The following is a 23,894-nucleotide window of genomic DNA, read 5'->3' on the forward strand; positions in this document are numbered from 1 at the left end:
GGATGAAGTCAGAATTTCCCCCCTCCAACTGCTTTCACATATAGGGATACAACTGTAATATCTATTCATATAGATATACAGATGTGTATACATATGAATTGCGGCATCCAAGCCATTTCTGTGTTAAATGCGCACCCTTTACACTTGGCTGAAGCATCCCCTGGGAAAGATAACACTTCAAACCTCCACATTTATCGGGGATCTAGCAGGTAAACGGATTCGTTTAACCGAGGCGTTTTTTCCCTGCGAAATCGCCCTCTAATATCTTCTCAGCTTCTAGACCAATCTGAAGCTCACGGCTCTTGCTGCCGTGCCAAGAATGCAGAGGTCACTTCTCAAAATTCAAATTAAAAAATAATAAATAAAAAGACACGGGGATCCTAGCGAAACGAAGCCGCTAAACCATGCGATTTTTGGCCAGATAAGAAACCTGTTTGGGAGCGTTTTTCCGGAAAACCAGAAGAAAACACGATCCCACCATCCCCTACCCCTAGAAGGTCTCGCAGAAGCCGCTCGACCTCTGGGCTGCGAGAGGAGACACCTTGAACACGCCATTTATCGCCCCCCTCCACAACCGCAGCCCAGCTGCAGGTCGCCCCCGGGCGATAACGCAGCCTCCCCCGCCCCGGGCAGGGAGGGGAGAAAACACCCCGGTAAAATGGCCAGAGAGCCCCAACCTCGGCTCCGTTTCTCCCCGCGGCCGCTCCTTCCAACCTGCAGACAATACCCGGCCTATCCCCCCGGGGGAGCCGGGGCCGCACCCGCCGCCGCCTGAGGAGACCCGCGCGCAGCCCCCACCGGCCGCTCGCGCGCCCTCCCAACGGCCGCCGCCCTCCCCGGCCCCCGCGCACCTCGATATAACCGGCGAGGGCGACCGCGGGGCCGGCGAGCCCCAGGAGGAGCAGGAACGCGGAGCTGGAACCCATCGCCGCCGCCGCCGCCGCTCTCCGCCGCCGCCGCTCTCCGCCGCCGCCCAAAGCGCGACTGCGGCCTCGGCGGCGCCACGGGAGCCGCCTCACCCAAGCCCCGCCCCACCGCGCTTGCGCCAATCGCGGAGAAGACGGAGAAGTGACGCCCCGCGATCCCCGGCTGGCGGCCAATCGCCGCGCCGCCGAGGAAGCCTGGCCCCGCCCCCCGGGTGAGTATGGATGTCTGGGCGACAAGCCACGCCCCCTTCCCGCTACCAGCCAATGGCAGGCGGCAGGGCGCGTTGCCCCGCCTACGGGGGCGGCCCACTGGGGAAATGGCGGCCAGAGCTGAGGCCCTGAGGGGAAACAGCCCCTGGGGCTTTTCACCCCTTTGTTATTTTTAGGCTGCTATGGAAATTAACCACCCACGTCCAATTTTTGACATCGAAGAGGGTCGACATCGAAAGGGCCACGGGGTGGTGTAGCCAGGATCTATGGGGGTCTATGGACCCAAAGACCTTCAGCCTCATTGCTTCAGGGGGTTTGCTTGGGTCAGGACAGGAAAATGTGGCAATTTCCTCATCAAAAAATAAACCAGGGAAATTTCCCAACCTAAAAATAAAACTGTCTTTACATTAGTCCCCCGTTTCTTAACACCCTTAACCCATGGTGCTATCAGCAGGCTCTGAGCGATTCTTGCTTTCCAATAAAAACCAACACCCTTGTGCTTTTTATTATTATTTTCTCTTCAAATGCAGCTCTAGCATAATAATGGTCAGTTGCTCCATCCTGTCACCAATGCTGAGGGCAGGCGCTACCTGGAAGAGATGACAGAATCTCTGTAAACACAGCAAAGCTCTCCCTAAATTTTAATTAAACAACGAGATTTATCCCTGTGATCCATCATCTTCGTCACCACTTTCTCCAGTGGGGTGTGAAACGGCCGTGCCTCCCGTTTCTTTGGAACCATGTTACTTATAAAAACAACTTAAACGATATCAAGCCCTTCAGGAACTGCAGAGCTACCAAGCACAGCTACAAAACATTCATAAATTAGTCTCTTTTTATTATTTTCTTTGGCTTTTACAATGAGAATGTACATCAATCAGTTCAGAGATGACAAATTCCCATCTTGAAGATGTAACCACTAAAGCTCCCACTAGTTTCGGTGGCCAGAATATTTTTAGACATAACACATTTAAAAACATGATATAAATCAATATATTCTAGACTTCTGCTTTTTTAAAGCAATATCAGTGAACACATTAGAATTACGTCAGAAAAATATTATCCTATATATTCACTTTCATTTTTGTATGAAAATACATAAAATGCTTAACATGGAGTGAAAAAAAAAGATCTTTGTACAAAATGTCGCATAGTTATAAAACATTTCCATCCTCAACTTCCAAATTCTTCAGTGTCTTGTACAAGCCCTATTTTCTGAAATAGTTGAAGGGAATATTGCTGAAATGTTGCAGATGGGGGTAAATCTGTACGACAGATCAATAAGCTGCCCAGTTTTAATTAAAGCAGCTGACTGGTCCACTAGTCACTTATTACAGTCTCTTTTTTATGGTATTTGAAAACACTTAAATCTCTTTTATTGCAGTCCTCTGGCATATATAATTTTCTTTCCAACTTGGCCAAATTCAGTTGGAAAACGGAGTTAACAAACTCTTTTTTGAAAACTGATACATTTCAATGTAAATATTTTATTGTGCAATATGAATACCTGAGTAAATAACAGGATAATCTGAGTTAAGCTTTTCCCTTTTCTTAAAAAAGGGAAGGATTTTTCTTTCTCCCCGGGCCAAAATATACAAGCTCTTTATATATCTTTACATAGAGGCTTTCATTTGACATTGAATTTATATAGTATTTGGAATACTATATAAATTAATACACTTTTAATACTTAATATTTACATTGTGCTTGGCAAGTATTAATTAATGTTCACAGCCCCTCTGAGCTAATGCATTTGGAGGATGGTGAAAAAGCTGAAAAAAAAAAAAAGATTGTTAATTGGGGTATGTGAAGACCTGATTTTTGGGGAACAGCAGGTAGGAATTAGCTGTAGGTTGCCAAATACCCCTTGAAATCAAGACACAAATGTCCAAGTGCAGAGGTTGTGCGACCTTTGAGGGCACTCAGAGGAGTCTGAATTTCCACAGCCATGTGGTGCCACCGTCAGAGCAACCAAAATAAACCCCATCTTCTGCCTCAACGTATCCAGATACACTAATTTTTGGTAGGATGGTGGCTGTTAACACAATAAAAAGCAACATCCCCCTAACACAGGCATGACATACCAAACAGATACTCCATTCACTTTGGAATATTTTTACTGAGACAGGTTTGATTACAAGCGTCATCCTTATTTTTCCAAAAAGTCCATCAGCAACAAGAGGAATGAAGGAAACCATGGAAGAAACTGGGCTTAAGGTATAAAGTGTGCACAGAGGATGAAAATGTTCTGTAGAATAAGGGTAACAGAAAAGATGCAGAGACCTTCTGAGCAACAGGAGTTTAAAAAAGGAAGGTGATTCTTATGGGAATACTGTGAAGTTTAGAAAAGCGAAAGGATGGAGAAAAACTACGAATAGATGCATTGCAAGTGGAGTCATACCTTAAAAACGGGAATAAAAGGAGTAATTGCGGGCACGAGGAAAACCAGCACAGGAACCTGTGAAAAGAAAGAGACACGGTCAATAATGGCTGACAACAAACCTTCCTGATTCTGCTCAAAGACACACTTAAATGGGCTTGGCAAGGAAGGCAGGGAAGTCTATCCTTTATCGTATCGATGAATCCTTAACTCCTGATGGTAATTTTCTGAGATTTTATCAGCAGTTTGTGCTGTGTTCATCTCAACAGCATGTAACAGGAACCGGTTGTACCATTAATTCCCCTTCTTTTAGGTTTAGAAATATTACTGCTTTGCTGAAGCACATTAGCACAGAAAAGGTGGTAACGCATTGGAAAATGAAAAATATAACACATCAATTGAGGATGCTTAAGGCGAGCACAAGAAGAATGTGGCTGCTCGAGGAAGCTGCTGCTCCTTCAGTGCTCTGAAAATGAATTGTAGCATCGGGAAAATGCGCTAAGTCTGTGATCTCCTCTCATTTTCTAGATGGAGGGCAAAACCAATGATCACAGTGAATTTAACTGGACAATTTGTCTGAAGAGGAATATTACCCAAGACAAATGCAGCATCTGAAAGACACAAGCAATACTTTTCAGAATAGATTTGCACATCTGAAGGATTCACTATCCAGGAAAGGAAATTACCTCTAATACATAATTCAATAGAGTAACGATGAGCCCACACTCAGATTTAGGATCCCAAATGCAAGAACAGAAGGAAGCCTAACCACCTTTTTAGCTAATGATCAGTTTGCAGAATATATAGTCTGGGTATTTACGCTGCTCATTTTTTCTCTCCAGATGGATCCAAGGCTTTGGGCACTGGTGGGATCTCGATGCAGAAAAATGCCTGATGCTTTTTCAAAAAGCTGTAGCAAACACTAACCTCAGCCTCTGATGGCAGCAGGATCAGTTGTTCACCTATCAAGGCAAGCAAATAATTCCAACTTCAGTGAGCTGAGCAGTACAGTTTGCGGTAGAGAAGCCATGCAAGAGCTAAAAGATAAAAAACAACCCACAATTAAAAAGAATCCACCAACAACTGAGCGTATTTTCCACAGTTATTGGCTCATTATGATGCTGAGATTTCTTCTGTTGTCCTTGGGCAACGTTTCTTTCCTCTCCCCTTGTCTGCTTGCCAGTCTCATTTCAGCGGTGTGAAAGGTCGTTCATTTTATAGAGGTGTCCCATGAAAGATGAAAATTCAAATATGTTCTAATTAGCTACGGTTCTACATAAGTCAGTGTTATTGCAGCATTTATATTACCTCTGAATTTGTCCCACAAATGTGCGTGTCAAATATTACAGTAGAATGATAAATGGTATCACACATAATGGAAGGATTAAGCATTGATGCAGGGGAGTTGCTCCAAAGGAACAATTTTCACTTCTATCCACTCATAATTTATTTTTGTCCCACGCTGTAAAAGAAACCTGAAATTGAAAATAAAAATGGCTTGTGTTACTGGCAAGCAAAAGAAAAGATCTGATTCATGATTGAATTCTTCATTCAGTATTCATTGGCGGATTAAAAGCCAAATCATCTTAAACAAACAGCACAGCAATGAGCAATGTCGAATCTAAAAACCTCAGGACTTGTCCTGCTGAATAAATGTAGAATCATTTCCAGCAGCTTTGAAGATAAGTGTAATTCAATAACAAAAAGAAGTGCCCCTCCCTCTGTAATCAGGTGTGATTCAGAGCCTGTTACATCAGGTATCGTGGAATAACCTGTGCTGACAAGCTCTTTTGTGGCACTCACCGGAGCCACCTTTGATTTCGCGCTCCCTCCATCGCTCATTTGTGCGGTTACTCAGTTTGCAAGCAACAGGGTGTGTTAGGAAGCAACTTATAACACAGGAATGGATAATATGGAATTTTAAAATATGTCTAAGAGACATGTCATGCCTGATACTGCAAAGCTTCATTACTGGGAACTGTTGTTTTCCATCAGCTGCACGATACTTTCAAGTCCTTATTTTTCTGGTTCACTTAAAAGCAAATTAACCCCATCAAAAATCCCCTCCTTACTCACTGTGATTTCAGCACAGCCAGCTGCAGGTTGCATCATTCTATTTAAACAATCATTAAGGTACAATTTCCTGTTGCAATCATCATTAGAAGGCTCATGGCTCCCAACCACCCCGTCGTTGTTCTTATGTCAGCATAGGAATATTTATTTTAGTTTCCTGAAATGCGCAGCCTGGAGACAAGGGTATCACCAGATCACACTTTGGGAAGGAGCTGAAGGGTCTCATGCTGATTAGCAGCCTGGTCTTCACCACAAGGGGAAAAAAAAAAAGCATAAAAAAAAAATCAGTGGGATTTGGAATTCCCAGGCGCAGGAATTCATATTTGCAGACATTGCTCTACAGCTTTTAAATTCAACGCCCCAAATACAGCCTGCTCTCTAGCTCTATTTATTTGTAAACTCATTTAAGAGGGCAGCTTCGTATTCTGTACCGGCTTTATTATAACCTTGGACGCCGTTCTTTGGAGCTTTACAACTGATTTCTGACTATAATTTTCCCCCACTCATGGGGAGAGAATTGCCTGCGCTCAAGCCGTCCATGTTTGCCAAAGGTTGAAGGTCCTTTTGCCCCCCAATACTGAAAAGGCCAGTTTGCAGGAGAGCTTCCCAGCAATACCAGCATATTCTGTATTTTATGAAGCAAATTACAAAGCTCCTTCCAAGTCCAGGTTTTCCTGCCTCGCCTCAAGTCATTAGGTGGACTCCCTGAGGTCTCTCCCAAGATGCAGCTCATTGGCCAAGTTATATAAAAGGCGTCTTAAGTCAAGCACTCTACTGAGGTTTGAGTTTTCCCTTTAAAATGCAAATGGCTGGTAGTTAATTCCCTTTTAGGATTTAGGAGCTGAATTTAAAATGGGAAATGATGATACGAAAATATACTTCAGAAAGCATTGCAGTATGAGCAATGAAACGTTCGCCACATGAATACAGATTCTTCTGGTCAGCCAGATATCTTCATTTATCTGCATTTCAACAGTTTCCTCAAAACTGCTGTTGGCTACATTTTTCCTCAACGCGTTACCCGGTGCAGTCTCAGTGGACTACAGTAAGGGCAAAATTTGACCACGTTTTCTATTTTTTAAAATCTTATATATCAGCACACTTAAATATATCAATATTCTATCAGGTATTACAAATATCTCCCTCTTCTCTGCTAAAAAGCCTAACGAGACCTTTTCCACATAGCTGAAAATATAGCTGGATACCAGACCTGTTCGCCAGCTCCTCTGGTGACTGGAAAGGCTAAAAAGCTACCCAAAGAAGTGTTTACTTAGCAAATACACTAAAATTGATATTTACTTACCAATTTCAAAAAGAACGTCTTCCTTTTCAAAAGGAACTTCAAAATGAGCATCTTTCTTTTTCATAATTACTGGCTTACTTCTAAAGCGGGGGGGAAATAAGCATATGTAATTATGTCCTTAGATTAACTTATGCTTAAACACATAAATATACGTGTGCATGCAGACTTATCCCTACAACCTTACAGGGACCTGGGGGATGCGAAAAGCTTTAACCTGCATTTCAAATTCCAAGCACTCCGCTCCGTGTGTGATGAGACCTCAAGTACCTCAGCTGGACTCCTTGTATTTGTTCTGTCTCCTGGAACATATACCTTTACATAACCCTTCCAAAGGATTCATTTCTCTGCACACAGACAGTGGCGCAAACACATACACCAGTTTTAATAAACCTTATCCTGGTAAAGGATGAAACCGTGTCATCGTGATACAAAACCCACAGCTCACGTGTCTAAACTGCAAAGCTTCCAGCCTACACTTGGAAAGGCCAAATGCTGTGATCTAGCTGAAAAACTAGAAATTATTTGTATTCGGAGGTAAGTTTTTCTTCTGTCTATACGAGAAGAGATAAAGTGCACCAAATATCCAAACTTTTCCTTTTTGCCCTTCTTTTGTTTCCATGTTTTTCTGCAAATCACATACTGTCCAATTTCGCCCTTTTTTTTGTTCCAGACTGACTTTAATCAAACCCCAGATCTGAAAGCCCTCAAACAACCAACAAAGAATGTATTTCAGTACGTTAAATTTGAGAAGTCACAATAAGGGCTGTGGTATAACACTGTGATATCACTCACAAAGGACTGTTACTTCATTGTGAAGGAAAACAGCATCTGGCACAGGCCAGGAAATAATTTCCCAAAAAAAGCATTTGAGAAGTACAGCAATGAAAAATAAGTTTATGGCTACGTAAGTTGCTCTCTTTATTAAAGGTTTTTGCATTGTGAAAATATTTCTTTGAAGTAAGGGAAGGAAAAATGCCATACACGTTAAGTCTTTTTTCCACCTTCGACTCAAACGTTTTGCCTATAGTTTGCAACAATTGCGTGATTCACTATTGAGTATTTAATCCTGAAAGACGCCTGCGCTCTGTACAGTAGACAGCTCCTTTATTCATTTTTATTTTGTATTTTTTAATGCTATCAACCAGCATATCAGCTGTTAAAGAAAACCTGGTGAAAGACTATGAAAGGAGATAAACCCCCAGCAGGTGTTACAGAAATACTGAATTGTCTTTTGGTCTTAATTACACCTTTAATGTGCTTCTGCTGCATTGCACTTGCTTTATATTGAATGAAATGCTATTTTGTAAAATATTTTTTCTGCCCTTGTTATTACTGTGATCCTTTATTATTCAAGCAGATTCACTAAGTGGCCAATTTCGGAGCATTTTGAAAATCAGGGGTCAAATTTTGGGATAAAACTTTCAGCCCAGCCCTTACCTGAGCTCCCGCAGTACTTTAAAAAAAGCATTCCCAAGCAAATGGATTTTATAGCCTTGGGAAACACCAATTCTACTCAGAGCAAAACTTTTGAAACAAAATTCCAGAAAAGTCCCTGCAAAATTCCTGCAGAGCAAACCTGACACGAGACACACAAGCGCTCTCAGCTGGAACTGCAGCAAGTATTTTATTGTGAACAGCAGCCTCACGCTCAGGCAGGCAAATCCTGAATTTTTCCACTGCACACAGGGTTACAAGAGTTCAAAGCAACAGTTGAACAATTCTGGAATAACAGGGAAGTTTTAAGTCCTGTGTTTGAAAGAACGCTCCCACCTTACCCTGTAAATCCACCTCTGTTTTGAGTCGAGCTGGCCAGGTGCCTGGGCACACCTGGAATATGTAACATTTGGGTGCACCTGAATAACATCACAAGAGCCCTGACAATGAGGAATATTTCCTGCAAGAAAAAAAAAAAAAACACCACAAGAAACCCCCCCAAAAAACAATGAAACTGAGCAAAAATAATTGGGTTATGTTGTGTTCACTGAAAGATTCTGGGGAAACATAGTGAAGTGTTGTTTCTTCTTCTGTCTTCGTCCCTCCTCCAGTGTCATTTGTCTGACAGACAGTGGAGGATCCACCAGAACTCCCTATCCTATACAGCAAATTTTCATGTTTTTCTGCCCAGCAGCAGGAGTTTTTCAATTGTAGCCATCTGCACCAGGGCAGAGGCTGCAGCTTCAATCCTGCCAGCTGCCTCCAATGATACCATTTTCTTTTTGTTCCCTTGAGAGATAAGGCAGCATTGAATTCACTGACAAATCCTGGCATTTGCTATACATTTATTTTATTTGATACCTATGACACTTGTTTTCAAAGGCATTCAGGTATCAGCTTAAAGCGTGGGTGGAATATACTTACTTTTCAGCCTCAGTTTAGTTTTAAAACATCTCCTCCTTTAAACACATCAGTCACTAAAGCAAAAATTCCTTTTCTACTGAGACAACAATCCTCTTGAACACAACTTCCAATTGTAGAGAACTGCTCCACAAGAACATTTTGAATGCAATCTGAGGTTACATTTAAATTAATACAGCCCCACACTACTGCAGGTCAAGCACTCAAACAGGACACCAGAAGCATTGATAATAATGCAACACCACTAATGGTGTAAACATGTATTGTATTTTTTTTCTACTCAAGCACAAAAATCCCAGAACCTTGGGAAAAAGTTTCAGCAATGTCTTGTTCTTTTAAAGGCTTAACTTCATAATTGTTATGCTAGAAGATCAATGCAAAACTTGGAAATGTGGTAAGGAGAGACTCAAACATAAAGAGAAAAGAGTTATGCACACAATCTCCTCCAAAATTGTAAACTGATTTTTAATTAAACCCATAGGGTTTTAATAAGTATAATAAGAGTACAAACACAATATTTAAGGCCAATTCTAAAAGAAAACTTAAAAAAAACCCCAAACTTTACCTAAAACCAAAAAGGGACAAAGTTTGAGCTGCAGTACCCAAGGAGCCACAGAGAATCTTAGCAGGGACCTGAGGCCACTAATAAACCCTCCTGATCCTGAGCAGCTTCACCTGGAGCCCCCACCCATGGGAGCAGCAGCTCTATTTAAGCCAAGCCCAGGGACCTCACTCTTCCTTTAAGAGAACCCAGAGAAGCCTTGGGGTCTGGTTTAAGGATGGTTATACCTGGATGTGTTTTTTTAATCACACTTCCCAGCTTTATCTGGAATATATCTCATTGTTCTGGCCTTAGTAAGTCTTTATTGGATTTTTGTCTAGTTTTCCTTGGACTTACCAGCCTGTATTGTGCTTTGTAGGTTTAATTCTCGCTGGGAGCTTAAGCCTGTCTCATCCTCTTGAATTTGCCTGATGATCTGGATTCTTAAATCATTCTCAGTGTCTTTTTGAGATAAACTTTCTTCAACTGTTGTTGGTGAGTATTTTCACAAGCTTGGAGATCCAGATTTTTGGGTAAGAGCTAAAAATGTTTTAGGAAAAGCTTTTTACCCTTAAAGGGCAAACAATGGTCTCCAAAGCTCCTTTTGAAAATGCATTGCATAGTGTAAAAGTTGCCTTGTAAAAGCCCTGTTGCCCTATTCTACCAGAGTAAAACAGATGGGGAATGGGGAGTATCTTATACAGGAAAACATAAAAGAAATAAGGTTTGTTTAAGTGAAGAAAATAAACTTTAGGAGAGGTTATGACTGCTGCCTATAAATATACTGGAAGAGTAAACACTAGGGAAATAAAAGTCCCCTATTTAAACTGCATAAAAATGTTGGCATGAGAGCAGATAAGTAGAAAAAGGCCTTAAAAAAAAAACCCAAACTTGTGTTCAGTGACATTTTTAGTCTCTTGTTCAAGGCTGCAAGGACACAAATCTCTGCATTGATGTTCCTATGGCTTATATTTCTTATTAAATATTGGGAGATAAATGGTATTTGGGTGGGTACAGAGCGGGCAAAAGGGCAGCCAGTAGTGTGTGCATGTGATTAAATGTTTTCTCTAATGGTCTGTGTCATTTAGTTTGAAGTAACACCACTTGTAAAGTGTTAAGATAATTAGGTAGATGCTATTAAAACACAGTAATGTGCAAAGTTCTTTTGGTTACACCTTTCCTTGCAGTATAAGGGTATTAATTCAGCTTGTTTAAGAAAACCCCAAACCTTTTGGTGGGGAAATGGCCCTGAGAACCAAGGTTAGCTTTATACACGTTCTACATGATGATATTTAACTAAATATATTGTGGCTTGCTCGAAATCAGTGAAGTCATATCACTACTTCCACCTTGTTCTGTATTCTCTGTGCAGGATGCAAAGTAATTACATTTTGGTTGTGTTATAATTTAGCAAGTTTGAACAGAGACATGGAGAGAGCTGAAGTTTTTCCTTCTCCAGGCATCACCTGCTTCTGTAACTCTGATGAGTTTACGGCACTGGAGTATTTTTCTTTGTGTTTTATTCTACGTGCTTCTCAAAAGGGGATAATGTCACGAAGAAAAATCAAATAACCCCAAGAAAATTGGAAACCAAGAGGTATAGACAGGAAAAAAGAAATAGAAAAGCTTTCTAGGAAAGAAGGGAAGAGACAAACAGGCAAGAAGGGACATGGGCTGTGCTGAAATAGCAAAATACAAATGAGGTGGTGCAGAAATGGAGATACAGAGGCCCAGGAAATGAGGGGGGAAAAGCAAGATTTAATGAAGGGTTGCAGCACTGTTCCAGACAAATGGAGAAATGATTTTATGTAGCTTCTTTGAATTATGAAGATTAGAAATAAATTAACCTAATGTGAAGGGTTTTTTCTCTCTGACAGCAGGAGGCTGTTGGAAAAACAAAGCCTGTGCCGGAGCATCAGAAACAAGACATGAAATGTGGGGAATACAATAGGCATTACATCAGATCCCAGATACTGTGGGGGATGAATCAGAGCAGCACGATTTTTCTGCAGCTGGTGGCTTGTTGCACCCACTGCACACTTGCACGGAATTGGTGTTTCCAAGTAAGAGAGGAGAAAAAAAAAACCCAACCTCTGGAATAACTTTTGGAACATGTCCCATGTACAAGGAAAGGACAGCCCTGAGGTCCTGCGCTGGTTTGTGCCCAATTACCTGAAAACATGGCACAATAGCCTGTTTGTGTCAGAGCCAGGACATCTTCAAACTGGTAGGGAGACTCTTGGAAATCTCCAATAAAAATACAACACTGAAAGCACTTTTTTAAAAAAGCAACATGTATAACTGTTAAACTTATGGGAAATAAAGCAGTTTTGTTTGGTCTTGCATATTTCCTTGTGCTATTTCTTAATCACAATGTTTCAGCATGGGATAATGAAATTGAAACTGTTTATATAGGCTAGAGGAATAAATTGGCTCCATAACTTTCATCATTCAAATTTAGAGAGTCAAGCAATATTGTGGAGCAAAACAACCTGCATAACTAATTCTGCTCACTTCAGTTTCAAAATTGTTTCTTGTCTAACAACTTCAGGTTATTAAGTACAAGTTAGAATATTTGCATCTTGATTGCTCATGGAAGGGATTGGTCAGTATGATGGAATGACTTAAATATACACCTGCACCTCTTAATTTAAAAGATTAGATCAGGCTTTTAAAAGACAGGCCTAGTGGATTGCATTGAGATCTGACCCTCTTGCTTTTCTCCTAGGGCAGAGTGTGAGCAGAAGGGGTTTTTGTAAGAGCAGTGATTTATCTTTAACCAAAATTTACCCCTTCTCCATTGCTGGGTTCTGGGTCAGTTTTACTATGTATGTGCACGAGTGCTGCTCATGAAGCCATTTGAAATAAACTCTGAAGGTACAAAACAGAGTCTTATTTAAGAAATATTACATTGAATAGCTTTCTGAGCATATGCTAATCACAAATAAGGAATAAGAAAAGCAGTATTTTTCCATGCCACTGTAACACAAACACCTCTTTAAGAAGAACATCAAGAACTGTACAGCAATAACCCCACTGGAATGACCAATTAGTTACATTTCTGAACAACAGTAATTATTATCCTCCTCTGAGCTGACATTTAGGACTTGAACACATATACCACACACAAAAAAAAAAGTGCCAGTTTGAGTCACTTAAAGCAGAAGGAGCCCTTTTGGGGGCATTTCCTCAGGGGCTGACCCTTTATAAATATTAATAGCTCCTTCAGTTGTTAAACTATATCAGTAAAATTACAGTGAAATGTGCTGGACTCTTATTTTTGATACAACTTTAAATAATTATACTGGGGCGGGGAGGACAGAGAGGGCTCTGGAGCATCTCGGCTGCGGGCCCAGGAGGGATTTAGGGCAGATGGAGCTGGCCCCTCCCCTGCCGTGTAAAAGGGGGGATGCGGCCGCCCCCCAAACCCGATCAATCACTGCACGTCACTCGGAGACCGCCCCTCCGCTCCTCCCCGCCGGCAGGGGGCGCCCCGCCCCGCCCTCCCCTCCGCCCTCCCAGCAGGGGGCGCCGCTCGCGACCCCCTCCCATTCCTCCCCCAGTAGGGAGGCGGAGCGCCGCGATAAGAGGCGCGCTCTGATTGGTGGAAAGGCTCCCTGAGGAGCCGAGCGGGGATGAGAGCGGCGCTCTGATTGGTCCCGGGCACCCGAGGCGGGGAGTAAAGACCCGGGCAGGGGTCCCCCCCTCTCCCTTCCCCGTGGATCAGGGCCCCCCCTTGCTCCCAGACCCCCTGACCTGGCCGCCTCCGAGGCTTTTCTCGAGGACTTTTGTGCCCCATCTTCGTAGGCAGAGGCGTTTCAGCCAATCAGCGTGCGGCGCCGCGGCCTGTTGCTAGGCAGAATATGGTAATGAGGACTGGGCGGCCGCCCCCCCTCCCGCTCTGCAGCTACCATTGTGAGGTGAGGACAGGTGGGGGGGTTTGGGGCCGCAGCGGGGCCGGCGGCGGCGGCCGGGACGCGGCACCCGCATGGGACCCCCTCAGGTAACGCGATGGGACGGTCCGGGAGGGAAGCCCGATACAGGGACGCCGCGGGGACCCGCCGAGGGTTTTTGGACTTGTTGTTTTAGTCGCACCCAAGATGGCGCCCAGAGCTGGCGGCTCCTTAGAGCTGGGGACGGGATAAACCGTTCGCTCCCGCGAGTGGGGGGGGGGGGGAGCAGGGCGCAGTCCCCCCCCCGCGGGAGAGGTACAGTCCGCTTCCCCCCCCTTCCCGCCCCAGCCGGGATCCCCTACCCGCCCCGGACAGAGGGAGAAGGGGCTGCCCCCACCCTTGTTTCCCCCCCTCCCTGGATGGTACAGTCCGGACCCCGGCACCTCAATGGCGGGGGGGTGCCGCAGCCATTTTGTTCCCCCGCCCCCCCCAGTTACTCTGGGCCGCTCGCTCCCCTCGCCCGGTGCTTAGACCAGCTCCCCTACCCTCGGCTGCAGGGCCGTCCCTTCTCCTCCGCCCGTCCTGCGCGGCCTCTGGCCGCCAAACCCTGTGTCTCCCCCCACCTCGCCCCGGGGCCGGAGTGGTTGGGGCTGACTGACCGTTGGGCGCGCGATCGGGGGGCACCGATGGCGCCTCGCGCTGCCTCGAGGCCGGGGGAGGGCTGCGGTGGTTTCTCACAGCGGGGAGGGAGAGGAGGCACCGGCGCCTCCTGATTGGCCGCCTGCCTCGCGCCCCTGCCTCCCATTGGCATAGTTAGGGGAAGGGGGCGTCGCTCCCCCTCCCCGGATTGGCTGCTGCTGATGGCGGCGGTGGGGCGCGAAGGTATATAAGGGGGAGCGGGTGAGAAGGGGCTTGATAGGGTTTCTGTTTTATGTACTCATGTCGGCTCCAGTAGGGAAAAGCTGCAAGTCTGGGTGGTCCTGGGACACGTTGAGGTGGCAGGGTGGGCCTTGTGTGGATGGGCTCATCCGAGGGCAGAGCAGGACCAGGGCGGTGGGTTTGGGCCTTTTGCAGACCCCTCCTGTGTGAGGGCTTACCATCCGACGAGGGCCTGAAGGAAAAGGCAAGGCCCGTGTGTGAGCAGAAGTGGTTCTGCTAATGTTGGTCTTAGTGCCAGTGGTGGTGGTTGCCTGTGCCAAGAATACCTGTTGTTGTGGTCTGAGATACGGTTATAGCACGTGGCCGTTGGGTCTTGTGGGCTTGTTGCTTCCCAGGTTTTGGTGTTGAGTTGCCATGTCACCTCTCCTGTACCACTGTCGCATTAAAAATTGCTTAATGGGAGCTCGTTAAATCAGTGTAATGGAAGGAGGAGGCCCTGCTGCTTTCTCTTTCAGAACTATTTATTAATCCTAAACTATTAACTCTTTCTATAGGGTTAGTTTCCATGTACGAGACATTTTGAGATGTGCACGGTCACCTCTTACCTTTCAACTGCTCATTGCAGGTTCTCAGAAGGGGTCTGTAGACCAGAGTTAAAAACCTGGTTTAGGCTACCGAGCTTCATAATCCTGAAAGTGAAATGCATGGTCAGTATTTGCAATGTGCTTTTTTGTATCTGTGAACCAACCTGTTTAGTGTATTACTCATATATTTGTGGTTCTTATAGGCTTTTAAAGAACAAATGAGCACAAAGGTGTGTGTCTGTAAGATGCACATCAGTGTTTCTGTTTCAGAGTATCAGTGGGAATAGAGACTCTTCTGAACTTTACGGTTTCTTCTGTTATTTTTTCAATGATTGAATTTTATTTTCTTTCTATTAGTTAAGTTCTAAGATGAGATGCTAATGAATCATCAACTGATTTTACAAGAGGGTTCTTTGCATCTTTTGTGGAAGCAAAGTAATTGTCAGTCTCAAGCCTTCTAATGCCTCAACTTCTAGGAAAAAAAAAATGGTAAGAGGGTGTATTTCTTGAGTCAGTCCTTAAATGAAGCACTTATCTCCCAGGTTGTGATGCTTTTTGGCACTTTGCTGTGTGCTTCTCCTGTGTGTTAGGTGTTTAGAGCAAAGACAGCTTTATTACCTTGGTTCTAGGATGAGGTATTGATGTAATTGTTATTATCTGATGGAATAAGTGTTTGTTTTTAGAGAGAAATGGGTATCTGGTGTTGCTTGCTCTCCTCTGGCACCCTCACTACTGACCTGCATGGGAAATCCTGGGTGAGCTCTATGAGGTAATTTGCTCTGCACTCAGCAGCTACTTGGAGTGCGTTTCTGGCCACCTGCAGCTGCTGCCAGCTGTGTAAACTGAATTTTAATTGGCCTATAAGTGTAGCTAATTACAGAGGCTGTGTTAGTGTTGTGAATTTTGTTTTGACTTAAACATGAGGTCGGGTCAATTTGTCACTCTTATTTCATGCTGGTGAAACACACAGAAATGGAACTTGTGTTGAAGCTCATAACTGGTGTTATATGTTAAATCCCCACCTGTTTTAATGTACAGCTAATTTGTTTTCTGTGGCCTGTTGTACTGCAGGGAAGCAGCTATTCTGCAAGAGAGAAGTTTGGGTTCTTTCATGTGCAGAAACAAGGTATTTTTGTCTTTCAAATTTTAAGAGCTTGGAGCAGAGGGGTGATTTAATGCAGAGGGCTGAGAGAGGGAAGGAAGAAGCTGCACCATTATCCTGCAGGAAGGGGAATAACTATTTCTGCTAATTGGTAGTAACTTTTGGAAGAGTTATCTGAGCAGGAGAAGGGATAAGAGACAAAAAACTGGTAAGAGGAAGCTGGAGAGGAACTGAGATATGTGTTGGTAGAGTTTTGTTTTATTTTAGTAAAACCTGAGAGTGCTTGGGCTCTGTCCATTTAGGAACAGGATGGTGACACATGTTGAGTACGGTAGTAGAGGACTGGCCTTGACGATCTAAGAAATCTCTTCCAGCTTATCGTTGCTTTGATAGATGTGCCATAAGGATATAGATAGATTGATTAATTATGCACAATTTGAGTAAAGAGCGAGTTTGTTTGGCTGAGCTCTTCTATTATATGACTAAATAAATTGAAGCCATTTTTCCTTTTGTGGAAATAAATCATCCTTGCCGTCCCAGCCCTATGTATGATCTCCATTTCTAACTCGCCACTAAAACAGAAATATTGTGATTATATATTACCCGATAGTTAACGTTCAGCCCAAATGCACCGGAGCCAGAGTTCCTTGAAACAATCTGTGCTGTTGATGGATGGGAACGCAGAGGAGGAACCGGCAGTGGTGACTCAGTCCTCAACGAGGTTAGAAACCTTCTTGCTGCAATGAAAGCGCCTTCTTGCCAAGGGATCTCAGGAAATGCACCGGCTCTGCCTTCTAGGCAAGCTGGGGTAATTAACTTAAGTGTGGGACAGAGCTTTTTGCAGACACGTGTGATGTTCCTTTTGAGCTTAATCAATCATGTTCATATTAAAAGCTGGAGGAAGACCCATAGTCATAAAAACCCCGTTTTGTAACAATTCCTGTTGTCCTTGCATATGGTTGGTGGTGGAAAAGAGTGGTCAGTGAGCTCAGTACTTAAAGGATTAAGCTAATAGCTCCGGTTATTATTGCTGCAGGGAACCCCGATCTGTATGCAAGCCTGTTTTACACTGGGGAGTGAATCACATTAGCTGGTTTATGCACCATTATTGTAAAATGGATTCTCATTTGAGATCCTGCAGTGGCTTTATGGCTCCCTGAGCAGGGAGCTGGACTCTTCCCCTTGCCCAGCTTTGATATTCCCCCATTCTTGTTGCCTCAGAAGGGACGAAAAGGAATATTTGGCGGGCGCTGGCTTGGATGCTTTCTCAGCAAAATGTCCTTAATTAGACTCGGAGAGGTTGTTGCAGATGAAGTCCCCAGAGATTTTGTCTGTGTATATTCTTGTGTAGTCCCAGCATTGAAAGAAATTGTTGTTCCTTAATAGCAGGTATGCCAAGAAAATGCGGTTACTGTTGATCTTATTTTTTTGGTGGTGCTTCTCTCTGAATTTCAGAGCTGAGATTTCCTTTGAAGCACCGTGTGAGTTTGATATATTCAACCAGTGTCAAAAATTTGTGTACACCAAATACGAAATAGCAGTGACTTTGCTGTTATTGGAGGTTTTCTCTTAAAATGCCCTTCACCCCCATTCCCTGGGTGTTAGGGGTGACAGCTGGACCTAGGAGGTGACATGGTGTGGGTGCCGCGATGGCTGAGGGTGAGATGTCTTCTCCTGAGGACACAAAGGCTTTGCCCCTGAGCAGCGCTTTCTCGTCCTCTAGAGCTGTGAATGGGGGAAAGCCGCTGATTTAATAACGGCTTCGGTGAAAACATGCTGCAGAAACAGGAGAGAGGGGTTAGAGGCTATTCCAGTGGTCAAAAGGAGTTTGCAAGTGAGATTTCCACCAAGATGAACTGTTCAGGCAGTGGCACTAACACGCTTTCCAGGTATCAGGAGCCACAGAGAAGCGTCACTGTTCATGAGATTATTTGATTGGATGTAAAAGGCAAGAAGTAAAGAGGAAGGTCTCCAGAAGGTGTTGAGAAGAGGAAGGTAAATGTGAATGGCATATTGAAGTAAACCTGTGGAAATGTGGGCACGTCATAGAGAGCTCAAGGGCAGCACCCGTGGGTGCTGTCTCAGAGCTCCAGCAAACACAGAATGAGCTTATGTTCCACTGGAGTAGGTATTTTGTATGCCTGGACGTGCACCAGAATTTGGGGATGTGCCATGTAACTGTTTTATTTAGATGTCCCTTTCTTTTAAAGTCATGGCAGTTTTGTGGATTCTTGGGTCACATTATATCTTGATTCACGTTAGATATGACACCCTGCGTCCTGCCACTGACGTACTGGAGTGATGCTGGGTTGTATTTATACCTATTGCCATCTCAGCTTGTGTCATCGCCCAGCACAGACTGGGTGAGGCACGCCTGCTATTTTGGGGAGGAAAATGCTGTGAATGGTTGAGCATCTTACATGTCGGCATCGCTTCTTGCTCATGTGCATGACGGTTATCAGGTTGTATGCGAGCACTGGAGTGGTGACAGAATTGCATTTGAAATATTGAGTGGTCAGTCTCGTAATGTGTGTGTGTTCCTTGGGTGCTGCAGAATGTCCCGTTGAGGTTCTTGCCCTGGCATTTAGCTTGTATGAAAATGTCTGTGTGTGAAATACAAGGAGAAAAATCAACAATTGCAAAGGATAATCCGTGGGCAAGCAGCACGGGGAGCAAGCAGAGTGTTCCCTTGCATGCCAGCTGTTTGGCAATGCTGAATGCCTAAAGTTTCAGGTTTTTTTTCTGCTTGGAGTAAAAAAAAAAAATAAAGCTTCCAGCTAGACCTTTGAGAAAATGAGTATTTTCTTTACGTACGTTTCCATAACTGGTGTTGCTAACAGACCATGCGCCTCAACATACTCGTCATGATTCTTTTGCAGCTAACTTGAAAAAAGTATTGTGACTCTGTGCTGAGCTGGACATGTACTGCATCCTCGTGCAGTGAGACATCTCTGCTGAGAGAAGAGCACATGGAAATCGTTAAAATCTTGAGGAACTGTGGCTGTCATTGTTACAGCTGTAGTGGATACTGAGAGGGGGAGTTAATTAAGAAAATAAGGTCATGCAGAATAAATGAGGGAGAGCATCCTATAGAGGACCAGTGAGCAAAGTGATGACAGAAAAGACCAAAATAAATGTTGGTAAACTCACTTGGGTGTTTGTTTTTCCTGGCAGTTCTGTTGTCAGTGACTTTGGAGCAGATCATACTTTGCAGGTCGTGTTGCGCTATTGGCTTTTGTACCCAAAAATTTCAACACTTGCCCCTGCCTTGGGCCCTCTCTGGGCTGTGTCCTGTCTGCTCTTGTACTGATTTCTCACTCAGCACCTCCACGTTTCCAGGGAAATGTGCTTCTCTGTGTATTTTGGTGCTGACAGAAATGATGAGAATTCACGGAGATCCAGTCTTGGGCAGGAATGCATACCCGAGGGTCATATCCTAGCCTGTCTTTTGAATTACAGAAGCTGAAAGCATCAGCAAATCCTACAGCTCCTAATATTGTCTGATTGTTATTGCCACACAATTGGCTGGGTTGAGCAGTGTTTTTTTCATTTCTGTGAAGAACAGCAATAAAAATACCACTTAGAGAAACTGCACCACCAAGCCACTGAATTTGGCTCAACTTCGTTTTTTTTTTTTTTTTCCCTGAGATTTGAAGTCACTGTTAACCTTTAGAAGCATGGCAAAACTTGAAATGAATGACTTTTGCTTTCTTTTCCAACTTTCTGGTACTATTTTTTTGCAGGTATGAATCTAAATGCCCAGTTTCATCTGTTAAAGACCTCTCTGAACCCTTGGGTCTCCTTTCCACTGAAGTTAAGTTATTTGTGCCAAAATGAGTCTGCAGGAGTGAGTCAGCATCTTCCTTCAGACCTTCAGTATCTGCTGGTGGGGAAGGTCAGCCAAAAATTCCACTACTTGTTGCACCGTGTGCAATTAGCCAGAACCATGCCTTTCTCTTAGTTCAGTCCCTGGTTAATTTAATTACATTCTTACTAACAGGATAACTATATTTTTAAAAACCCAAACCACCCCAACTTGAAACCTCTAGTATTCATTTTTATTTTTCTAAGCATTAGGTAGTTGATTAAACTACTGGCTATTAGTGCAATTACCTGAATTGGCTCCTGATTAATAATGACAGTCAAAAAGGAGCTGTTTGGGATAAACCAGCCAAAGAATATCAACAGGATAGGCACTTAATTTTACGTAAAAATTGTTCAGATTGTGTTACTGACATAAATGCTGTCACGTTTCACACAAGCAGTTTGGACCCCTTGGTGATTATAGTGCTTTGTAGGGATGCATCATATTTATTTAAAGATTAGTGCTTGTGTGTGCTGTATTATACAAATAAATAACATTTCTTTGTAAACAACCCTGGTTTCAACACTTGGAGAGTAAGGCTGGTGTTTATCAACCCTGGTTGTTTGCTGCAGTTAATTTTTTTTGTATTAATGAGATGTCCTAGCTAAAGTGTTGTGCACAGGTATATGGATTTCTTTTTTCCTTTTTTCCTCACTGCTTTTTCTGGATATTTTCTATCAAGTATTTTTAATGTAGATAGGATATCTGTTCCTTTATTCCCATAACCTAATGTTGTATGGGTCTAATCTGAAGTCAGAACTGTTCCTCACTCTCTACTTGTGTGGGAGGCCTCATGAGATGGCAATTTTTAGGCTCTAGTCACCCATGATGGCATGACTTACTGTCTAGCGATGCCCAGAATTATCTTTCCCACAGTTTTTCTGTGTATATGTGGAAGTAATATGATTTCTTTCACCACCACGCAATTCGGTGACGTGAGCTTGCAACTTCTCTGTACTATTGATTTAGACATTCTGGCCAGGACCAGTGCTACAGTCAGTGTTCGGGTCTGCAAAGCTTATTTGTAGCTGGCAAAATTAGCACAAGGCAAAAGTGCCTGCTGCTTCTGTTTTTTTCTTCCTCATCTTTTTTTAGTTTGTCAATGACAAGCCAACTGCTAGCATTTATGGGAATAAATTATGACTAAAATAATTTGCATTTCAAATGCAAATGAATGAAAGCGTCAGCAAGGAGCCTTCTGCTTTCTTCCTGGTGCACGGGCGGGGACTGGCGTTGGATCAGCGCTCGGTATCAAATAAAGTTAATTGGACTAGCTGAAAAATGAAATGGGCTCAGCCTCATGCTAATTCCTGGGCTCGTGATTTAATGCGACATTAGAGCCCAAGGATTGGGAAGGTGCTGAACCACTCACCGGAGCTGTAAATTACCCATCTGAGATTCCCCGTGGCAGATTGAGAGGCCCCAATAAAATTGCGAGAGATTAATAAAACCTCACTTGGAAGCAATTTGTCAGGATCTTCAGGCTCATGTGAATTGAAGTTTAAGTTTCATTATTCTTTTTCTAAAAGTTGTCTATTGTAACACTGCCTCAATACCAGCTGGGGCTGCACTTTTGTCCAAGGTGAAAGCTGCCTGTAGATGTAAAGCCAAGAACAAAACCTCTTTCAGATGAAACAAGAAACTGGTGATGCATCTCTGAATGTAGCGTGTTCTTGTTGGAAGCTTAAGGTTAATTTTCTGCATCATTTATTTATTTCTGGGCCTGTAGGTGCCAGGAGAACAACGTGAAGAATATTTCGTGGGCTGCCTGTGGCCAAGGAAAGCAAAGCAGGAGGAATTCAGTCTAATTTTTCAGTGCAGGAGGCATTCAGTATAATCCTGCAGTGCGATTGTAGCAATGATTGCCTTGTTTCCTCCTTAACAGGATATGGAAAGTGCTATACAGCAGAACTTGAGTACAGTAAATGTGAATGCGTGTGTTTGTCAAGCCAAACCTGCTTTACTCTGGCAGTGTGTTCCTGTAGCGCAGTAGCTGACGATAATACTTCATGTGTCACACTTGTTCTAATATCTCCATCTTCTTTTTTTTTTTTAATAGCCATGTTACTGAAGATCACCTTGTCTTCTGGAAGCAGAAACACAGTGAACAGATGAATCTCTTCAGCCAGACATTCTTCCAGTAGATCTCTCTCATCATGGAGCACCACAGCAGGGAGGAGATGGACCCAAAAGGGGAAAGTCCTCAGGTGTGGACTGACTCTGCTGAGCAGGAACAGAATGCTGCTCAGGTGATTGGTGCCTTCCAGAGTGCTCGGGTTCTGCTCAGATTACATTAGGCTTGGTGTGGTGCCTTAGCAAGCAGGCGTTCTCAGTCGACTGGTTCTTTTAGTCTGGAAACTCAGCTTTCATTTGAGAAGAAATACAAACACGTCTGTGGTGATACTTTGGATTAAAGCTTCAGAAAATGAGCTGTGCAAACCGCAGCAGTGAGCACACAGACATCTGAAGCGAGCTAAATGAAACCTGCTGGTGGCTAGAGAAGTTTGTGTCCAAATAGATGTAGAACCATGTGGGAAAGGGTGTTTAGATTAATGAATATTAACAAAATCTGTGGTCTGTGGCAGCCCATTTTGATGGCATCAGTGGGTGGACCTTGGGGAAAGTAATATGAATAATTTTTTCCAGTCAGACATCTGAGTAGTGGAGAAGGGAGAAATGTTAATTGTTAGTGACTAATACAGCCAGATTCTGCTGTATGCAGCTAGTCTCTGTCTCTGAGACAATGCAGCTGAGAATGTCTACAAGACCGTAAATTGATTTATTCTTTTGAATATGTTATAAAGAGGATGCTGCGTGTCGTTTGACCCACAAGCTGAGAAATTCTGTCTCTTTGGTAATTTCCAGCTTTGAAATTTGCTAAGACAATTTTCCGTGGCCTGTGTCCTGTTATCTATACAATGACATAACCATACTGTTGTTTGCACTTGGCAGTTATAAGGCTTAACTAGTATTTGCAGAGCGCTCTCCAAATGTGAAACACTGCTTGCATCCTTACTGGAGTGTTTGTGTAGGATTTTAGTGTACAGAATCAGCACTTAGCATCTGTGGGGGAGTACCTGGTATCTTTTGAAGCATAACCTAAAAGGCGAAACAAAGTAAGTAGGTAACTGTGGTGTTATTTTATATGAAAATATTTTGTGTGGAAATGAATATGGATGCTAAAATTAGGTTTTATGCTAGCTGTCTTATTTTTCCCATGGGCTGAAAGTGGTTTTCAGCATGTAAGGGATGTCAAAAGATAAACATGTTCCTATTGCAGCTGGAATTAAGTGTTCTAGCTTAAGGTAGGCTGCTAATCATCATTTAAGATCATAATGTTCTGTCAGAATCAACTTGTTTGGATTTAAACTGTTGCCCTAGATGCAACTTGTTCCAGTAGTCCTTGGAATCATTGCTTAAAGCTTTCAGTTATGTTTCTCTGTTTAAATAGTTGCATCTTCTACTGATGCTGCATGTACATACTACAGAGAAGCAATCTGTAATAACAGGTGTTATTGCTGCCTCATGATAGGTGCAATACTATTACTTGAAGCAGAATCAAAGTTAATAGATTCTGTTAGCCGTTCATCAAATAGAATAAATTACCTCCAACTACAGAAGTAGCTGAATGAAGTAATTATCATAAATTCAGAAAGGAATATGAGACTAAAGGGAAACAGTATACTAATAAATCCCATAGATAGACCAGTTCAAATCCAAACTTTTTCTTTTATGGCTTTTTGAAGCATCATGCAAGAATTAAGTATGGCAAGGTGCCCTTTA

General features: G+C 43.3%; 2 protein-coding genes and 1 long non-coding RNA gene across 14 annotated transcripts in view; 1 reads left to right on the forward strand and 2 right to left on the reverse strand.

Annotated features, from left to right (window-relative positions):
• Window positions 1-992, reverse strand: part of APLP2 (amyloid beta precursor like protein 2) — a 42,056-nt gene extending 41,064 nt beyond the window's left edge. For all 4 annotated transcript variants that reach the window (XM_065651896.1, XM_065651895.1, XM_065651894.1 and 1 more), the window contains exon 1: window positions 852-992. In XM_065651896.1, the coding sequence (XP_065507968.1) occupies window positions 852-926 (75 nt within the window). In that variant the 5' untranslated portion in view covers window positions 927-992. The remainder of the gene's footprint in view (window positions 1-851) is intronic.
• Window positions 993-1,651: 659 nt separating this feature from the next.
• On the reverse strand, window positions 1,652-14,417 carry LOC135998749 (uncharacterized). Of its 3 annotated transcripts, none has more exons than XR_010607648.1 (8): window positions 14,341-14,417; window positions 13,545-13,634; window positions 6,893-6,972; window positions 5,593-5,833; window positions 4,825-4,991; window positions 4,444-4,553; window positions 3,538-3,594; window positions 1,652-1,726 (listed from the first exon to the last, which is right to left on the reverse strand). It is a non-coding gene; the product is annotated as an uncharacterized LOC135998749 (long non-coding RNA). The 3 variants fall into 3 exon arrangements; XR_010607647.1 differs by lacking the exon at window positions 14,341-14,417 and adding an exon at window positions 14,227-14,330; XR_010607646.1 differs by lacking the exon at window positions 14,341-14,417 and adding an exon at window positions 14,227-14,330 and having other exon boundaries at window positions 13,545-13,640.
• PRDM10 (PR/SET domain 10) overlaps window positions 13,672-23,894 on the forward strand; it is a 40,468-nt gene continuing 30,245 nt past the window's right edge. For 4 of the 7 annotated variants that reach the window (XM_065651947.1, XM_065651950.1, XM_065651951.1 and 1 more), the window contains exons 1-3: window positions 13,672-13,708; window positions 19,990-20,141; window positions 22,171-22,360. In XM_065651947.1, the coding sequence (XP_065508019.1) occupies window positions 22,268-22,360 (93 nt within the window). In that variant the 5' untranslated portion in view covers window positions 13,672-13,708; window positions 19,990-20,141; window positions 22,171-22,267. Of the gene's footprint in view, window positions 13,792-19,989; window positions 20,142-22,170; window positions 22,361-23,894 lie in introns of all 7 variants that reach the window. The other 3 variants (XM_065651952.1, XM_065651948.1, XM_065651949.1) reach the window with 3 other exon arrangements.

The sequence above is a fragment of the Caloenas nicobarica genome, chromosome 26 (genome assembly GCF_036013445.1).
Source record: "Caloenas nicobarica isolate bCalNic1 chromosome 26, bCalNic1.hap1, whole genome shotgun sequence".
Taxonomy (NCBI): Eukaryota; Metazoa; Chordata; class Aves; order Columbiformes; family Columbidae; genus Caloenas; species Caloenas nicobarica.